General features: G+C 41.6%; 1 protein-coding gene across 1 annotated transcript; it reads left to right on the forward strand.

The window, feature by feature from the left end:
• Positions 1-7649: 7649 nt before the first annotated feature.
• skor1a (SKI family transcriptional corepressor 1a) lies at positions 7650-14802 on the forward strand (the record flags this gene model as incomplete). The annotated part of the gene is made up of 8 exons (XM_079217175.1): positions 7650-9410; positions 9947-10037; positions 10143-10214; positions 10382-10444; positions 11475-11549; positions 11723-11797; positions 12473-12538; positions 14705-14802. 8 exons carry the CDS (start codon positions 7650-7652, stop codon positions 14800-14802), a joined length of 2301 nt encoding a protein of 766 aa, XP_079073301.1.
• Between the last annotated feature and the right edge of the window lie 3261 nt (positions 14803-18063).

An 18063-nucleotide genomic window follows, 5' to 3' on the forward strand; every position in this document is an offset into this window, starting at 1 on the left:
GTATCGACATAAAGGCTGCTGCATGCCGCTAATGAGCGGCTCTTTAGAATTTCTACAGCATTGTAAAGCTCCTTATGAAGGTCTATTGAAGAGGAAACATTTTGTAACCATTCTTAAACGGAGAAGAAGTCTCCCTTTCCACAGCTAGCCAGATGAGAGAAGTAGTTTTTTTTTAACAAACCTGTTCCTTTTTGCACTTTCATGAGCAAAACCAACTCCTACTTGCCGTATATATCAGTGGCACACTTTGTGAAGAGGTACAAGCAGTTCTTTAGCAACAGAAAGCTGAAATAGCGTTATTGCTTCACAGAGGGCTGAATACTATTGATCCAAATGGGAACAAAAACACTTCTTGTAATCTAAACAAACCTAATGTTAGCATGCATGCTATTATGCTGGCAGTGACTAAGTTGACATGCAGGTATGTTTACTTTAATTTAAATGTTTTGCAGGTATTTAGTCCTAAACCAAAGGATATGACAAACTGAAATGTTGACTTGATTGATTGAATTACAATTCATTAAGCAGGACATGAATGTCTGAACCAAATTTAGCGGCGAGCCATCCAATAGTTGTTGAGACGTTTCACTCAAGGCCTCGAATGTGAACCTCTTCATGGTGCAGGAGGAAACGTCAGCGGACAACAGAATTAAGGTATCAAGAAACATCATCTGGGGACCGTGATTGTTTCCACAAAGGCCGATCCATCCAACGGCTGAGATGTTTCAGACATTACTTCACTGGATCCAGGCAGCTAACGCGGCTACAAGTCGTCTTGTTGAGAAACAAGCTAACGTCTGTTTTCATCTACATGTTGTGGCACTTTTCTGTCAGCAGATCACTTTTTAATCATGGAGTGGACTTCATCACAGCTCTGATCCCAAAACAGTGAGTGTCCCACCTGCTAAATGATGGAGTTTAAGAACCGCTTGTCGGTGTTTTGGTCCAAGATGTTGGTCTCTCAACAACTGTTGGATGGACGTCCGTGACATTTTATTCAGACATTCATGGTCCTCGGCGGATGAATCATAAATGGCTGTCCACTTCTTCAGCTAAGCAGTGTCGCAAAGGGCGGAGTCTCGGTGATGCCTGGCGAATTGCTTCCTGTTAATTAAGGTTTGGCATGAATGCAAATGGTTACGATTAGCACCAGACGCCAGATAGCGAGTCTCGCAAGAGTTTTTGCAAGTATTCCCAATTTGTGGGTCACGACCGTCACAAAGAGATAATCTTACCAAACAGACTGTGACTTTGGAAGATGCTAACTCAGACTGCTAAAGCTTCAAATTATCGTCAGCCAAACTTTGGACACGGAACAAGGACTGCAGACTTTGACGCCCATCTCTTACACTGGAGTAGCATTAGGAGGGCGATGTCTATAGCAAGAATAACATTGCTGTGAGTACTGTTTTAAGGTATACTTGGGGGAAAGAAGTGCATATTGTTACTTAATATAACCAACATGAGTTTTTTTTATGATCAGCATCTTTTTTTTCGGCCACACAAAAGGAATAAAATATATATATATCATATATTAAAGAGTCAAATTGAGAGATTAACTATATTTGTAAACCAGTTAGATCACAATACACACCTTAGTTGCTGCAGGTGGAGGTTTGCCTCAGTATTTGTTTAATAAAATGAATCCTTGCTTTGCTAAGGCTTTACCAGTCCATATCGCGTCTGGTATTACGTCATAAAGCTAATATGATAATTTGCCGATCAGATTGATTGAACTAACCCGCACATTGAGGAGGATCAGTCCGTGCCGTGACAGCTCCTTCCTGCCCGCCACAAATGATTTCTGGTGCATGTAAATTGTGGCGTCAGATGATCTATGGCGTTGCTTCACGTGACCTATAGTGATAATATGTCTGGAATGAAAACGTGGCTGCTCCATGATCTCATCTGGCGGGCCTCTCTCCGGGATATTGACCGCGCTTTGTTTGGAGATGCGTCTTCATTTCTGCCGGTCCGGGACCTTCATATTCCCAAATTCCCACCGAGCTGCGTCTCTTGCTTTGTATCGGCCGATGACCTTTTTTTTTCTTTTTTTTTTTTCTCCTCTCGGCAGTCCGACTTGATTAGCACATCAGTTGGGACAATGAGCGGCCGGCCTGTACACCCATTACCCAGATCCCTTTATCAATGTCCTGTAATTAAAATGTCACCCTTTAATTTTCGAGCCATCGCTTTCCTCTCGGCGGAATCCCTCCTCCAATAAAAAGTGTAATCGAAATGCTCTTTTCAGTGGAAACAAAAAGGGATGCGGAGAAAGCGTTTAGCAGCGAGGGATCAATAGGCCCTTTAGTCCAAGAGGAGGATTGATTGGTCTCTAAAATGGGATTTATAGGGGTCATGGTTTTATAGGGTGCTGATACAACTGTTAATTATAAAACATTTGCCCTCAATTGCTGCTGTTATTAAACCTGTCCTGATTGAGGCGGTCTTGATTTATCTTTTTACATCATTTGACAAAATGCAAGTGTTTGGGAAATAAACGTTTTAACAAGATGAAACTAAATAAAATATGGTCACGCTCCAGCTGAAATCACGCGCTGGCGTTTGGATCATAAATCAGTGATGGGTGGCATTAAAACACACAGTCCTCCTGTTGGTTGTTTTACACTTAAAGGTGTTTTTATTACACCCTGTTTTTAACACTGATACCGTTTTTTTGTTTCCTGCAGTGGACTTTTATATTTTTGACAAAAGCCTATAAACATGGCTACATGTTTGCATGGGACAATAACACAGGAAGTGATGTGCCAGTCGTTTAAATAAGAGGTTTCAACTTGATCTCAAGCTGCTGAGAAGATGTTGTTCAATCAATAAATAAATCAACATAAGGGAACGCAGTTATGATGCACCATATAAACCACATGACTGCCATGTGTGTTGACTGTAATAATGAAGATACTGCAATGTGTGAAATGTGAAGCAAGAAAGTTATCATTGAACATCATCTTTCAGACTTGGAGGCAACTCGAAGTCCTTTGGAGAGCGAAGATTTGCACGAGAAGAACACAGAAAACATTGAAAAAGTGGGAAATGATATATATAACATTACATTGAGCAAAGGTTTATAGTGTATCCCAAAATAAAAAACGCCCAACGTTTCATTAGGGAGGGTAAGAAAAACTTCTCTCCTGTGGTTGAAATGATTTGTCATATTTTTTCATTTAAGTAGCTGTCCACTTCCTGTCAAAAATTATTAAAGCTACACGCTTTCAATAAGAAATCAAGCGATAATCAATTGTCATTTCCAAAACAATAAGATACAGAAAAGAAAAAGAAAGAAAAACGATCCAGTGTCATGTTAAATAATCCATCAGGTCTGGGTTCACCTGGTGAGTTGGGACTCTTAATGACTTCAACCTGAAGGGCATTAATGTTTCAGGTTAAAGGTTTGTTTAAACAATTGAGCGCATATCAATGAGGCCCGGGTCATTTGTATCCAACAGTAATAATAAAGAGCTCGCCTAAAATTACCGCTGAAATGTCTAATTAAAAACTCCTCGCTGCTGATCCAGCCACGTCAGCTCACGTTTCCCCCGGAATAAGCAGCGACAATGACTGCATTCAAGTCGGCGGTCTAAATAATTAAAAAGAGAGGAATAATTACAGTATAAAATTGTAATTATTGGCGGGGGCTGCAGGGGAAGCCTCTTGATGGTGAAAGAGGAGAGGATGCGCTTAGGATCGGGTTCAGCATCAATATTGCAGGGAGGTAAAACTGGCGAGCTCAGGCTGCATGGGCTGATGATGCTGCATGCGAACTTCATGCTGGCTTGACACACACGCACGCACGCACGCACGCACACACACACACACACACACACACACACACACACACACACACACACACACACACACACACACACACACACACAGTATTTATCTGCTGTTTTGTCACTCCAGTCTTGATGAACCGTCCAAAAACGTCCTTATTGGCCACGTGTTTGGTTTCTCTTTCTGCCTTCTTTGCCACTCGTATGTGTTTATGCGTTTATGTAACATACGTGCCATTTGCAGCTTCACCCTATATTGCTCTACAAATACAATCATCTCTGTATCAGTTTGAAGGCAGGCAGGTCTGAAACTTTCTAGGGTCCACTGTGACATTGTACTCACTGCCCCCCCTCTCCCTCCCTTATTCCCCTGCCCCACATCAAATACATTTAATGTGTTCTTTAAAATATATATATATATATATATATATATATATATATATATATATATATTCCACATTTGTATTGGCAAGAAATTCCATGAAACACCAAAACCAGTGACTTCCCGGTATATGGCACTTAGCCCCGAGCTCATCAGTTCTTAGCTTTTTTAAACAGGTCACATATACATTACAATTCAAGATAAATGATTTCCTGAAACAGCTGTGCAAACATAGCTCAAATAGGAGGTTATAGTGAATTTTGTCAGCAGTGGATAATACACCGATGTGTCAGCAGTATCGTTATTTTGTATTTTCATGAGATTTATTGACAAAATATAAGTTTCACAAGAGTGCATATTTTCAGAGTGCACCTTGAACACAGGTGCGTAGGAGATTAGTCATACAAAAGAAGATAGTAAACTCGTGCATACTTTCAAGGTTTATTGACAGCGCATAAAGTGAGGACATTATATGGTGATTTTGACTCCTCCAAATATAAAGATTTCATATGTTTTCTTTTCTATGAGGGAAACAATATACTTTCAGGCAATATGATGAATAATTGCTTAGTACTAAGTGCTGAGAATGCATCTTAATTCCTGTAAATAAAATGAAATAAATAGAAATAATATGTTTTTACTTCCACATAAACAGCTCACAAAGGTCAATACACAAATGACACAGCACCAAACCAACACAGGAAGGTATTGATATTTTGGAGGTAAGATATAATGCACTGATAATAGATAACAAAATGTGAACGTTTATTATACCACCACACACACACACACACACACACACACACACACACACACACACACACACACACACACACACACACACACACACACACACACACACACAGCTTCAGAAACTCAGCAAGGAAGAGGGTGTGTCCTGTTGTTCAAAGGGTGTGGCTCTTTTTTTACATTCAGGCTACATGATGGTAAAGAAAACTCGGACTGCTTTTGGCTTTTCCCTCATTCCACTTATTACTTCACATATTTCCTTCTCATATCCTGTCTGTCTGTCTGTCTGTCTGTCTGTCTGTCTGTTGAGACTTCTCTCTGTGAGGACAGACGTGGCATCATCTTGGTTCAGCCATCCGGGAAGTAATAATAAATGAAGGTCTTTACGGCCAGCCAATCGGCTTGACTGTCATCGTTTACATTACTGACATTTTCATATATATCTATATCTCTCTCTCGTATTGGCGCAGCTGCATATATATCTATCTATCTCTCTCTCTCTCTCTCTCTATATATATATATATATATATATATATATATATATATATATATATATATATATGAGAGAGAGAGAGAGAGAGAGAGAGAGAGAGAGAGAGAGAGAGAGAGAGAGAGGCATCATCATCATCATCCTTATCAGCTCATCCCATTCACTCGCAAACATAAAACACCTTAAAATGCCTCGTGATTTGACGCACGTTTTTTTTTTTTTTAAATATATATTATATTTTCTTGTGTTGTCCCTCATTTCTCCCCCTCTCACTTCTCTTCTGTCGCTCGGGCCTCAGATTGATTTCCGCGGCCGGTCGCGGAAGCAGATGGCCGTGTAACTTGATAAATGAACCCGGGCCTTTTGTCATCCTTGCTGCCCTCTAAAATGCCGCTCGCGCCCCTTGTTGCTCGGCTCGCTCCCGCTGCGGTGGAAATAATACAGCAGGTGAAATGATGACTGAACTTAAAACACACCGCGCATCATCTTTGCGGACCAACATGGGGGTCTCTCACACACACACACACACACACACACACACACACACACACACACACACACACACACACACACACACACACACACACACACACATTTCACTCTATCTGGATGTCTTTTCGCAGATATTTCCAAGACAGTTATGTTGTTCTCTGGAGGCTAACAAATGTATTCAGACATTGGTCTTGGGGCCAAAATGCTTCTTAATTTCGGGGTCAGCATGGGGCGTAATCTTTTTCTGTTTCTGATCATGTTTGTGCGTTAGAGCTGCAAATTTGTGAATTATCAAAACTGGTGTGCAGCAGCTCAGCACGTCTTAGAGAGAGAGGGAGGGAGGGAGCGAGAGAGAGGGAGAGGTAGAGAGGGAGAGAGAGGGAGAGAGAGAGAGGTGCCATGTGCTTCCTGTCTACACGCCATTCACCTCCCCGGGATCAAGCGGGATGGAGGTCCTGCCTGCTGCACTAAATGAAGTGAAATAAAGACTCCAGCTCTTCTCTGTCAGACCGTCTTGACTGTGTACATCGTCCCTCTCTGGACTCCTCGGGCCTGCGTTTACATCGATTCATTCAAAAATAATTATTTTTTCTTTTCATCCCAAACCTTATTGGAGTGTCGTCTTTTTTAGGAGCGAAAGGTATGTGTTTTCTTTCTATTATATTCATCATCATTTAGACAGAAGTCATGATCATTTTTGCAGTCGCTCTTTCCAATTTTCTAAATTGTGTAATAACTCGTCAAATGCTGGTTAATCGATCACTGGTTAATAGTTTTATTCATGTCAGTTGTTTGAAACATAATAATAATGAAAGCAGCTGCGGGCTGTTTAGTGTCTTATCGGCCTCCGTGATGATGAGATGCAAAAAGTAAGTACGCGCAGGTGAACGTGAGACAGGCCGGCGTCAGCCAGGTCCCGTGCAACTGGCTGAGGCTAATCGGCACACAAGCTTTAATTATGTATAGGGCTTTTATAAACAACGCGAAGACGCGCTCGTGGATCTGTGTAATTACTAGGAAAGCAGCTTAGTTGCTCTTTTCCTCTCTGCTAAGCGTATTGGCGCAGCTCAGGCTGCATTTTCCTTCTGTCCTTATCCGCGTTTAAGGATCTTATGAGACCCTTAAGCAGTGGCCCCATAAGTGACTGAGCCGATTTGAAGATAAGAGGAGCAGCAGATCCGCCTCCGCGCAGGATCCCTGATAACCTGAGAGAGGAATGAGGAGAGAGGAGAGGAGGCCCAGTGCACGGAGGAGAGAACCCATCCGAGAAATGATTAACCAGACGGCTGATTGGTTTCACTTTTCAATATAGCCTCCTGCTAAAGCCGGATGTGGGTTCTTCATTTTTTTTTAAATGTTGTTTTAATCTTTATTATTATTTTATTGTTACAAAAACATATTAGTATTAATATGTGTACGAGTAATAGTACTATGTCCAATACATATACATATTAGCAGGTATATAATCCCTTTAGCTACTGAAACATATTTACAAATAGCGGAATTAATAATAATTGTTATGTTATCATGTGGAAAAAATGTCCTCATTATTTATATTTGCCTGACATTTTTTTCTCCTTTTTATTCTTTATCACATTTAGTGTTTTGTTTGTTTTTTTAGGAACGTTTTTATTTATTGTTGGTCACGAGCTAAATCATTGAAAATGATGCACTGAATACGTGCTTTTGCATCACTCCCCGGGCTCACTCCAGTCCGCCTCTTTGATTGACAGGCATTCCAGGGATGGCGTCGATGCCCGGCCAGCTTCGAGACGCGGGACGAGACGCCAGCTCTTCCCCCAGTGCCAAGCAGGATGCCGCGGGCTTCTCGGGCCCCAGCCCCCTGAAACCGAACACCGTGAGTGAGACCGCCCTGTACGGGGTGCCCATCGTGTGTCTGGTCATAGACGGCAAGGAGAGACTCTGCCTGGCGCAGATTTCGAACACGCTGCTTAAAAACTACAGCTACAACGAGATCCACAACCGCAGGGTGGCCTTGGGCATTACCTGCGTGCAGTGCACCCCGGTCCAGCTGGAGCTCCTGCGGCGCGCCGGCGCCATGCCCATCTCCTCCAGACGCTGCGGCATGATCACCAAGCGGGAGGCCGAGAGGCTCTGCAAGTCCTTCCTGGGAGCGCACAGCCCGCCGAAGCTGCCCGAAAACTTCGCATTTGACGTGACTCATGATTGCGCCTGGGGCTCCAGGGGTAGCTTCATACCCGCCAGGTACAACAGCTCCAGAGCGAAGTGCATCAAGTGCAGCTTTTGCAACATGTATTTTTCGCCGAACAAATTCATTTTCCACTCTCACCGCACCTCCGAGTCCAAGTACCTGCAGCCGGACGCGGCCAACTTCAACTCGTGGAGACGCCACCTGAAACTGACGGACAAAAAACAATCCGACGACATTCACCACGCGTGGGAGGATGTAAAGGCCATGTTCAACGGCGGGAGTAGAAAGAGGACTCTGCCCATGGGCGGCTCTGGGATGTCCTCTTCGATGAAATCGCAGGCCTCATCCAGCCTGGCCCAAACCAGCTCCTCGGAAATCCCTCACAAAACTTTACGGTGCGACGAGGAACGGAGAAATACTAACCTGAGTTTGGCGAGCGGCGCACGGACCTACCCAGTCATCCCAGTGCCCAGCAAGAGCTTTGGCCTGCTTCAGAAAATCCCCCCACCTCTGTTCCCCCATCACCCCTACGGCTTCCCCAGCTATGGGATGTGTCCGAAAAAGAGCGACAGCGTGTCTGATGCCAACAAACCCAATGTCTCTGGTGTGTTCTGGCCCGGCGCAAAGGACGCGCTCTACCCGGCGTTCCCGATGTTCTGGCCTACAGCTGGCGGCCTACCCATGCCACCCTACGCAGGGTCTCCACCCAAACCACTTCCAGAGCTGCCAGGCGTCCGGCAGGGAGACCTCGACTTATCGGACCAAAGCGACCGCGGCCCGAACACACCCAAAGACTCGAACCACCACCCTCACCATCAGCAGGACGGCGCAGAGCGCTGCTCCAGCTCCCAGTCCTCCTCCACCAGGAACGACGAGGACAAGTCCGGGGACGAGGCCCCCCAGAGGAAGATCAGCTACATTTCGGCCTTCAGACCCGTGGGGAAAGACGCGGAGACCATCGCCAAACTCTACGGCAACCGGGACAGCTACGGCGTGCGCCCTGGCTACATGTCCCCGGATTTTATCAGCGAGAGCTCCAGTTATAGATCGATATCACCGGACAGAGACAGCGTGGTGGACGACGACGACGACGACGACGACCCGGACGTAGATGTGGAGTCCAATCGGGGACAAGACGAGGAGGATCTGATCCACATCTCGCCCGGAGGGGGCCACCGCGACTCCCCCGCGCCGGACCGGGTCTCCTCGGGTGCTGAGGAGAGCCAGGAGCCGCCTGATGCCTCCAGCCCCGCAGCATCACCGGAGGGCTCGGCGCACACTGGGTCATCAGATGAGGACAGACGGATGCGTAATGGCTCTCCTCCTCATGAAGTAAGATTAGATTAAATGAAACTGTAATGATCCCCGTGGGGGGGAAGTTGAATTGTCGCAGTTGTGGGGAATATGAAAAGAGACCGATAAAAATGTAATCAGCATCAATTTGTCTGGATGATACTTATTAATAAGAGTAAAGGTTAATAGGACGAACTGGTCTGCTAAAGTGCCATTTGGCAAGGCAGCGAGACCGATGTTATCCTCTAAATTCAGTCAAAGAGAAAAAAAGATCAATAAGGAGCAACATTAATTTGTACTAATATATGTATATTTTCAATCAGCGTAATCAAAGTATAAAACCCTAATTTATCCTGGTTTATTTATTCTCATTAAAGCAAATGATGTGTTTCTGTTCAATTACAAGATTTTGCTACGAAATAAGTGTTTTTGAATTCAGCTTCACAACAAATTGCAGGGCTGCTGGTTTGTTTGAAGAGGGGGAAACAAACAGACCTCGATTCTGTGAAGAAGTGCAGTAAATGAAATATAATTGGGCCGCATCATTAAACACGAGTGTCTGCTTCCTTTTACAGGTGTACTCTCATGAAAGGGACGGCCACGTGATCCTCCACGAGCCCTCGTCGTTTGGGTCCAAACACTCGAGCAGCCCCCGCAGATCCAACGGTAATTATTGGGCTAATTTGTGGTTTTGTCATTAATGCAAATTTGGGCTTTTTTTGTGTGTATGTCTCTTTACATTTCAAATGTGTGTGTCTTGTTTATGTTTAGGTGTTCATCACGTGTCTGAAATACAGAACCCACGCAACGCGACACCCTACCAGGAGCAAAAAGACAGACAAGGTTATTTTTGTATGATTTCTTTTATTTGTTAGATTTCATTATTCTTTCATTTAAAATCTACCCGTTCTGATACATATTTTAGTTGCTTTGCTGTATTTGCTTAGAATCCCTTTATAATATATTTGTAATATATGACTTAATGGACGTGTTGTATTGGTTTTGTGCAGCCGATGGAGCTTTACGCATCGACATCAGCGTGCATGAAAGAGACCTGGAGACCGTGGCTAAAGGTAAGAGGCTGTTTGGGGATCAAAAGGAAATAAAAAGAGAGAGCAGGTGATATTAATTATCATCAGCAATTATTCGTTATTTGTAATGTGCCAGCCAACACATATATATTCATAAAGCAGCTAGACTACACACTACATTTCATATTTATTTGTTATTTTTAAATTTACGAAAGAAAAGATGAACTCGTACTGTTTTTTATTTGATTAAAAAAAAGCCAATTAATTCCTTTTCAGGTTGAATTTCTGAATTTAAATACCGAAATTAAATCGACCCTTCGTCCAGAGGTGTTTAATTATCAAAAAATGGAAGAAAAAAAAGATGTGTATTTTATTAATATTAAAAATTGAATTCCACCTCATTTTAAATGCAGCTAAAGGCCCACGGCCCGCACAAAAATGACGTGCCAAAATCACAAAATGTGAATTAACATTTTGTGGGCCTAAAGTGTTTCCATAGTTGTTAACCACTTAATCACGAGATGTGGGAGTTTTGACTTATTATTGTAAGAGGAAATCGTTTAGAGGCTATTAATATTTTAACGAACAGAGCCATAACCCCGAGGCACGGCAGCTAATTATTTTACAACGCTTGGAAAAACCCCGGGACTCCATTATCATCGTCTCCACCTCCAGGCAATGCATGGCAATTACTGTGGCAGCGAGCGAGAGAATGGGTGTTATCAAGGATGTAAACGCACCTGAAGTCGCTTTACTGGGGCTGACATAAATCTTTATGTGCAGAAATTCAAAATATATCATAGTAAGTGGAATCAAATTGATGCGAGGTAGATGAGGACAGAGAAGAAAGTGTTTTTTGTGTGATTTCTGCAGATCTTTGTTGTTATTGGTGGTTGTGGTGCATGCTTTCTCATTGCACCACTTCCCTGCTTGTCATTCAGACGTCCTGTAGGTGTCAGAGGGGCTTTTGTTCCAGTGTTTGAGGGTGAATAATGACATTTCCTTGCAGCGGATGAAAGAGAAGTTGGTGATGAAATTGACACATTCTTTGGCTTTTTTTTTGGCTTTGCAGAGGAATTGCAGAAGCAGCTTGTGGAACAAGTGGAGTTGAGGAAAAAGTTGGAGAGAGAATTTCAGCATTTAAAAGGTAGGACAAAAGTGAGTCAAAGTCATGGAGGGATGGTGTTTGTGCTCGCAGCCTTTAGATGTTAGGGGAAGAGCCGGTTACATGTTATCCTTCAAATGCAGGAATGTGTCTTTAAATGTATCCCCTACAATGTCAGAGAGTTTCCATCTGACGTGGCCTTCGGTACTCTTCAGATAATTTTCAGGATCAAATGAAGCGTGAGCTGTCCTACAGAGAGGAAATGGTCCAGCAGCTGCAGATTGTTCGAGGTTGGTCTCTCTCTCTCTCTCTCTCTCTCTCTCTCTCTCTCTCTCTCTCTCTCTCTCTCTCTCTCTCTCTCGCTCTCTGTACTTTGTGCCTCCTTAGATTAAGACTGTAATGCAGATCCACATTTATGGATATTGATAGATATCAGATTTATGGGAAAAGATATTCAAGCCACAAAAAATACATATTTAAGTAACACAGGCAATATCAAAGAATCTGAACCAACTGGCCTCTGAACAAAAAAAGAAAGAAAGAAAGGAAAAGTGACACTTGCATATTGACATATTGGCGATTTGTGTCCAGCCTTTTTCCTGTAAACTCCATATTTTCTCCCACAGTTGAGTAAATGATCAGATATCAGAAGGTGAAACTGAAACCACATTGTTTTGTTTGCAAAGGTTATTTTCTTCTAAATCATGCTCTGGAAAATTGAATGGACAGCCCATTATGTAGTGCTGTATCGGTTACATGCAGTAGACAGCAACTAATGCCACTGCTAAAGGATTGGTTTAATGTTACAGTAGTTTAAATACAGGGTTCAAGTACACAGAGGGGTCACTCTAAATACTATAGGGGCAAGCAGCATACATTACACTCCTCTACGCAGCATCTCACAGCTTCTTTTAAAAAACATTTTTTTTAATTCCTTTTTTTACCATTTTTTTATTTTTGGATAGACACTTTGTGCAGCGAGTTGGACCAAGAGAGAAAGGCTCGTTATGCAATACAGCAGAAGCTAAAAGGTAATTTGATCTGATCTGATTTTGTGCCTACACACATAAATATGCAAGTGCTACTTTTTTCTTCTTCTTCTAAACATCTCCTGTGTGATCGATGTATTTTCAGTAAGACACCATTAAAGGAACGGTTCACATTGTTTCAAGGTTGTCTGAAAACAACACTCTCATGCTTGTGTGTGCGTTGAAAGCACTCTTAATCCATTTAGTTGTTCTTCATGTCCATTAACGGGATTCCTTCTTAAAGCAACTTCAATATAAGTGGTGGGGAAATCCACAATCCGTCTTCTGTGCAAAATATTATTCAGAAAACAAGATAATGTGAGGCTTCAGTAGCCGGATTTAGTCAAATCAAGTGTGTATCTTTCAATTTTTTTGCCATTTTTTTAGAAAATCTTTTTTTTGTCAGTAACCCAACACCAGAGCTCAGCAAGGAAACACAGTCTATACGTTGTTTTTTTGTGCATTAAAAAAACTCGGTGGAAACACAAAACCTAGAAATATTACTTTTTTCTGCGGTGGAACGTTGATGTTCTGATAAAAAGCAAGATGTGATGAAGTGGCAAAATGGAAAATGATCATGTGTATGAAGCATGTGACGTAAAAGTCCACTAAACGCACTAAAAATGGCGGCAGGCAATAACATCAGATGTGTGTGGAGACTTAAACCTTCCTCTTCACAAAGATATTCTCCACCATGGACCACAGAAAGCATCTGAACAGCGTGCAATGTGTACTATGTATACTATACTACATTACTGATGTATGAGTAATATTATACTTTTTTTAGTCTGACACCCAGGCATCAAGATGAAGTGACTCAGGGGGCTGTTTAAAAATGTGAGGGAGCAATTTTATTCATAAAGTCAAATTCATTGATTTAAACATGCAAACGCCTCAAAAGAGGATATATAGCAACATACATGGGGCATCTGTTTTCAGAATCAAAGCATATACTTATTAATGAGAGCACTCGCATAAGAATGAAGCAGAGCGTGAAATATCTTTGGAAATTATGAACAATTCTCTATTGAAATTAGCAGACGGAGGCACGTAGATCCAGACTTTTGCAGCTTGCATGCTACCTCTCTGTCTCTCTGTCTCCATGTCTCTCTGCCTCCCTATGTGTCTCTGTCTCTCTCTCTCCCTATCTCTGTGTCTCTCTGTCTCCCTCTCCCAATGTCTCTCTCTCTCTCTCTCTCTCTCTCTCTCTCTACCGCTCTGTCTCTCCCTTTGTCTCTGGGTTGCTCTGTCTTTCTGTCTTTCCCTGTCTCTCTCTCCCACTGTCTATCTGTCTCTCTCTACCTCCCTGTCTCCCTTTGTCTCTCTCTACCACTCTCTCTCTCCCTCTCTCTCTCTCTCTCTCTCTCTCTCTCTCTCTAGTATACCAACAAGCATCGCCTTAAGTGTGAGGGGTGGGGTGGGGGGTGGGGAGGGGTGTGGGTGTGTGTGTGTGTGTGGGGGGGGTGAAGGTGACCAATATCTTTTGGCTCATGTAAACGTATTTAAACAATTCAGGCGTTTATTGATTCATTAAAATGTTATGTCAGACTCCAAAAGTTACCCGGGCGGTGGCCTCCCTGGCCTCCCTCCACAGAGTTTCCCACCGCTTCACTGTCGCTCTGTTAATTACGTCATCTTGTTGCGCCTTCTTCCTCTAAAATGGTTTAATAGCACCCGAATGGAGGATTAGCATCTCCAGCTGTTCACCTCAATGATCAAACTGACACATTCATTCTCATTTTCTTTTACCAATTTTCTTGAAATTCTCCTATAATTTACTCCAAAGTTGTATAAAAACCACGCTCGCAAATTCACACAGAGGAATTTTTCATCTAAAAAGATAAGGTTGGAGATACCACATGTGTGACTTAGAGACCTCCAATAGCTGCAGCTGAACTTTGGAGGTTGTTTTTACACAGAAAAATGACATTTTGTCCCCATTACTCACATTGAAATCAACAGATTTATTTAACACCTGTATCGACAGGAGGAACTTAAAAAACAAAACAATATCAATGTAAATGTGAGTATTGTTGTAAGACAGACTTGGAAAAGAATGTGCACCAATCCTTTATTATTACGGTACAACACTGTTGTGTGTGTGTGTGTGTGTGTGTGTGTGTGTGTGTGTGTCTGCATGTTCTCACTGATGGACTCGTTCCTCCCCAGAAGCTCATGACGCCCTTCACCATTTCTCCTGCAAGATGCTCACTCCTCGTCAGTGTACCGGAGCCTGCACCTTCAAACCTCCGCTGCTGCCTCCCTAGCGCCCGGCCACGACCCCGCACCTGACCCCAGCACAGCCCCCCAAAAAAGACACACAAAAAACACACACTCCCACTCACACAGGTCCGCCTGGTGTTCACCCACTACCTGTAACCCAAGGATTATCAACCGGCTGTACAGACACACCACTGATTTTAGCACTTGAGTGAAGACTCTGAGACGGATTTGACAGCGACTTTTCTTCCCCACCAGAAAACTGAACTTTTGAGAGATCTGAAACGCAGAGTTCATTTTGTGTTGTGAGTCAAAGGATTGTTGATCTGAAGCTGCAAAGCTCAAACCAAGGAGTCTCTCTGAATCAAAGCCGTCTGCTGTTTAGCTACACTGAAAAGAAAAAAACAATACTATATACTTATACATATATATATATCTCACGTGACGATGTGCAATGGCTCGTATAAATGTGATATTATGTTCAAAATGTATCTCATTATTTAGCTTTTGTTTGAATGAGTTTTTACATATATTTGTTATTGATCTTGTCTTTGGTTTCACTTATTGTTTAGATTATTCGTAACACTGTATATGCTGTTTGCACTTTAAATGGACAACCTTTCTGAATTTGACCATGCCGTCCGATACCAAATTCTTTTATCAAAAAAAAAAATACGAGGATTTATGTTTGAAATAGAGTTAATTATTATGAGCACTTACTTCAACAGGTTTGACATCAAACAGTGAAAGATGTTCTGTCACACGAACTTGGAAGAGATAATAAAAAAAAATAAACATTCGAGCCATTTATAAATATTATGTACAGTTCAGACTGAGTATTTTAACAGAACTTGATCCCATGACTTTCTCTGTTTCAGGGTTCTTTCTATCATTACATCTGTGAGTCACAACAGACAAAACCAAAACCTTTTCCCATCATCGGATGGTGTTTTTATAAGAAAAAGACACTGTTTGTATGAAGTGTGTGTAATCTGCCACTCACACAAGCTGCATTTGTTTCTGACACGATCTACCCATACGTTCCCCATTTATGTATGTACTCATGTCAATATTAATAAAATGTGAAAGCCACTTTCTGCTTTATACCCGGCCTGTTTTGTGTTTCTTCGGCTGGTGTGAGCCTGACACCTGCTGGCCTCCACACAGAAGAGCTCCTCGTGAGATGGATCATATTTCCTCTTATTGTATTTGAGTTCAACATGATCTCTTTCATTAGGCAGCTACATCAGTGCATGACATGTCCAGTCAACTTATAATGTTTGACGTGGAGTCAGGGGAGCAAGCTGATCTAATAGTGAAATCTAATTCTTCTGATGGGAGGACTAATAGATATTGATTACACGGCCCTCGTCCCTGGATGCTTCATACGGAGACAGATACTCTCATAATGTCACTGACACACAATGAATGTTAATTTTCTGTGAATGTAATTGCCCTCCGTGGCAAAGTCGGTTCCCTCTGAATACTAACAAGGCCTGGCAAGAGGAACAGAACTGAGACGCTGTGGGAATGATTGGCTGCTGTAATTTATTTGTATTTAGCTGTTCATCATTAAGAAAGAAATGGGATTAAAGGTGATGATGAGGTGACAAGCGTGGATGGATTATGTGTCAATATGACTCTGGGCACGGACTTGTAAAAGACAAGAAATACTTCATACACAAGAAGTATACATTATTGTGTATGAACGCCCTGTTCATACACAAGAGAAAGACTCAAAGAGAGAGAGGATAAAAAAAAAGCAAAATGATTCAAAGAGATGCAAAATTACCCTGAATGTCCAGCTGTGTGTGCTTTGCATCTGTTTTTTTTTTTTTTTACCCCTTTTTAGTTGTTTTGCTCAGTCCCTTTAATCATTTTGCTTCTCTTTGTAGCAATTGTGTGTCTCTTTCAGTTGTGCACCTCTTTTGAGTTGTTTTTTAGTCTCTTTTTAGTCGCTATGACTTGTGTCTATTTGTGGTTGTTTTGTGTCTATTTGTGGTCGATTTATGTCTATTTGTGGTCGTTTTATGTCTATTTGTGGTCGTTTTACATCTTTTTGTGGTTGTTTTGCGTCTATTTCAGGAAATTTTGTGTCCCTTTGTGGTCATTTCTTGGTTCTTTTTAGTCACTGGCTTGTGTTCATTTGTGGTTGTTTCGCACCTCTTTTGAGTCGTTTTGCAGTCACTTTGTAGTCACTTTGTAGTCATTTTGCATCTGTATGTGGTCACTTTGTGTCTCTTCATGGCTGTTAAGCATCTATTTGTCGTTGTTTCGCTCCTCTTTTGAGTCGTTCTGTATCTCTTTTGAGTTGTTTTGCATCTCTTTGTGGGCCAGTAGCCCCCTGATCCCTGGTAGGCCCGTTCAGTAATCTCCTTAGTAAGGTGATTTCAGGTTTTTCTAAAGTTGAACTGTAACTGAGGATAGAAGGCCTGAAAGCTATATTGACTACTGGCATGATAAATGATATCATGATAATTTCATAATTATGCAATTTTAACATTTTAAACACGTTCCCACATTGCTCCATGGTGCATGTATAGGAGGCATTGGCAATAAACTAAACCAATTAAAATACACAGTTTACACTTTATCACAACTTAATGACATATTGTTATTGGTTTACTTGAATATGAGGGTTTATTCCACACACAAAAAAAGATAATTGTAAAAATAAATAAGTAATTAACAATTTTGCTAAAAACCTTTATTTTTCAGCTGAAAGTAAAATTCAAGCATTCAAAATTGAATTAAAAGGAGAAAAGTATTGACAACTAAATGTACTAAGTATCAAAAGTAAAAGCACTTTTTTATGTAGAATGGGGGTGTTCATCATTATTGATGCATAAACCACGTCAGCAGCATATGCATTTGAAAAGCTATAAAAACATTGTACATTGGGTTGTTCAGTCTTTAGCAACCTATTTTATAAACTGCTCATATGTTTTACATGAAGAAACATAATCTAAAAACTAACTTTAGCTGTGAAATAAATGTACTGGAGTACAATGTTTAAGGTCGAAGAAAATAGAAATACACAAGTAAAGAAACTACAATTTGTACTTAAGAACCGAAACTCTTTATGTATTCACTGGGATTTGGCTCTTTATTATCCATAAGGTATGTCCACAAACAGTTTCACAGAGGATTTTCTATATCATGACATTACTATTGTTATGTAATAGATGGTTTTATCCATACTGCTCAGTGTTATTTTAAATGTTCTTAAAGTAATCAGCTGTTGGTTTTCCTGCTGCTCCCCATTAAGTGTATTTATTTAAACATTCATACAATACAATATCAAAAAT

The sequence above is a fragment of the Taurulus bubalis genome (assembly GCF_910589615.1).
Source record: "Taurulus bubalis genome assembly, chromosome: 4".
Lineage (NCBI taxonomy): Eukaryota > Metazoa > Chordata > Actinopteri > Perciformes > Cottidae > Taurulus > Taurulus bubalis.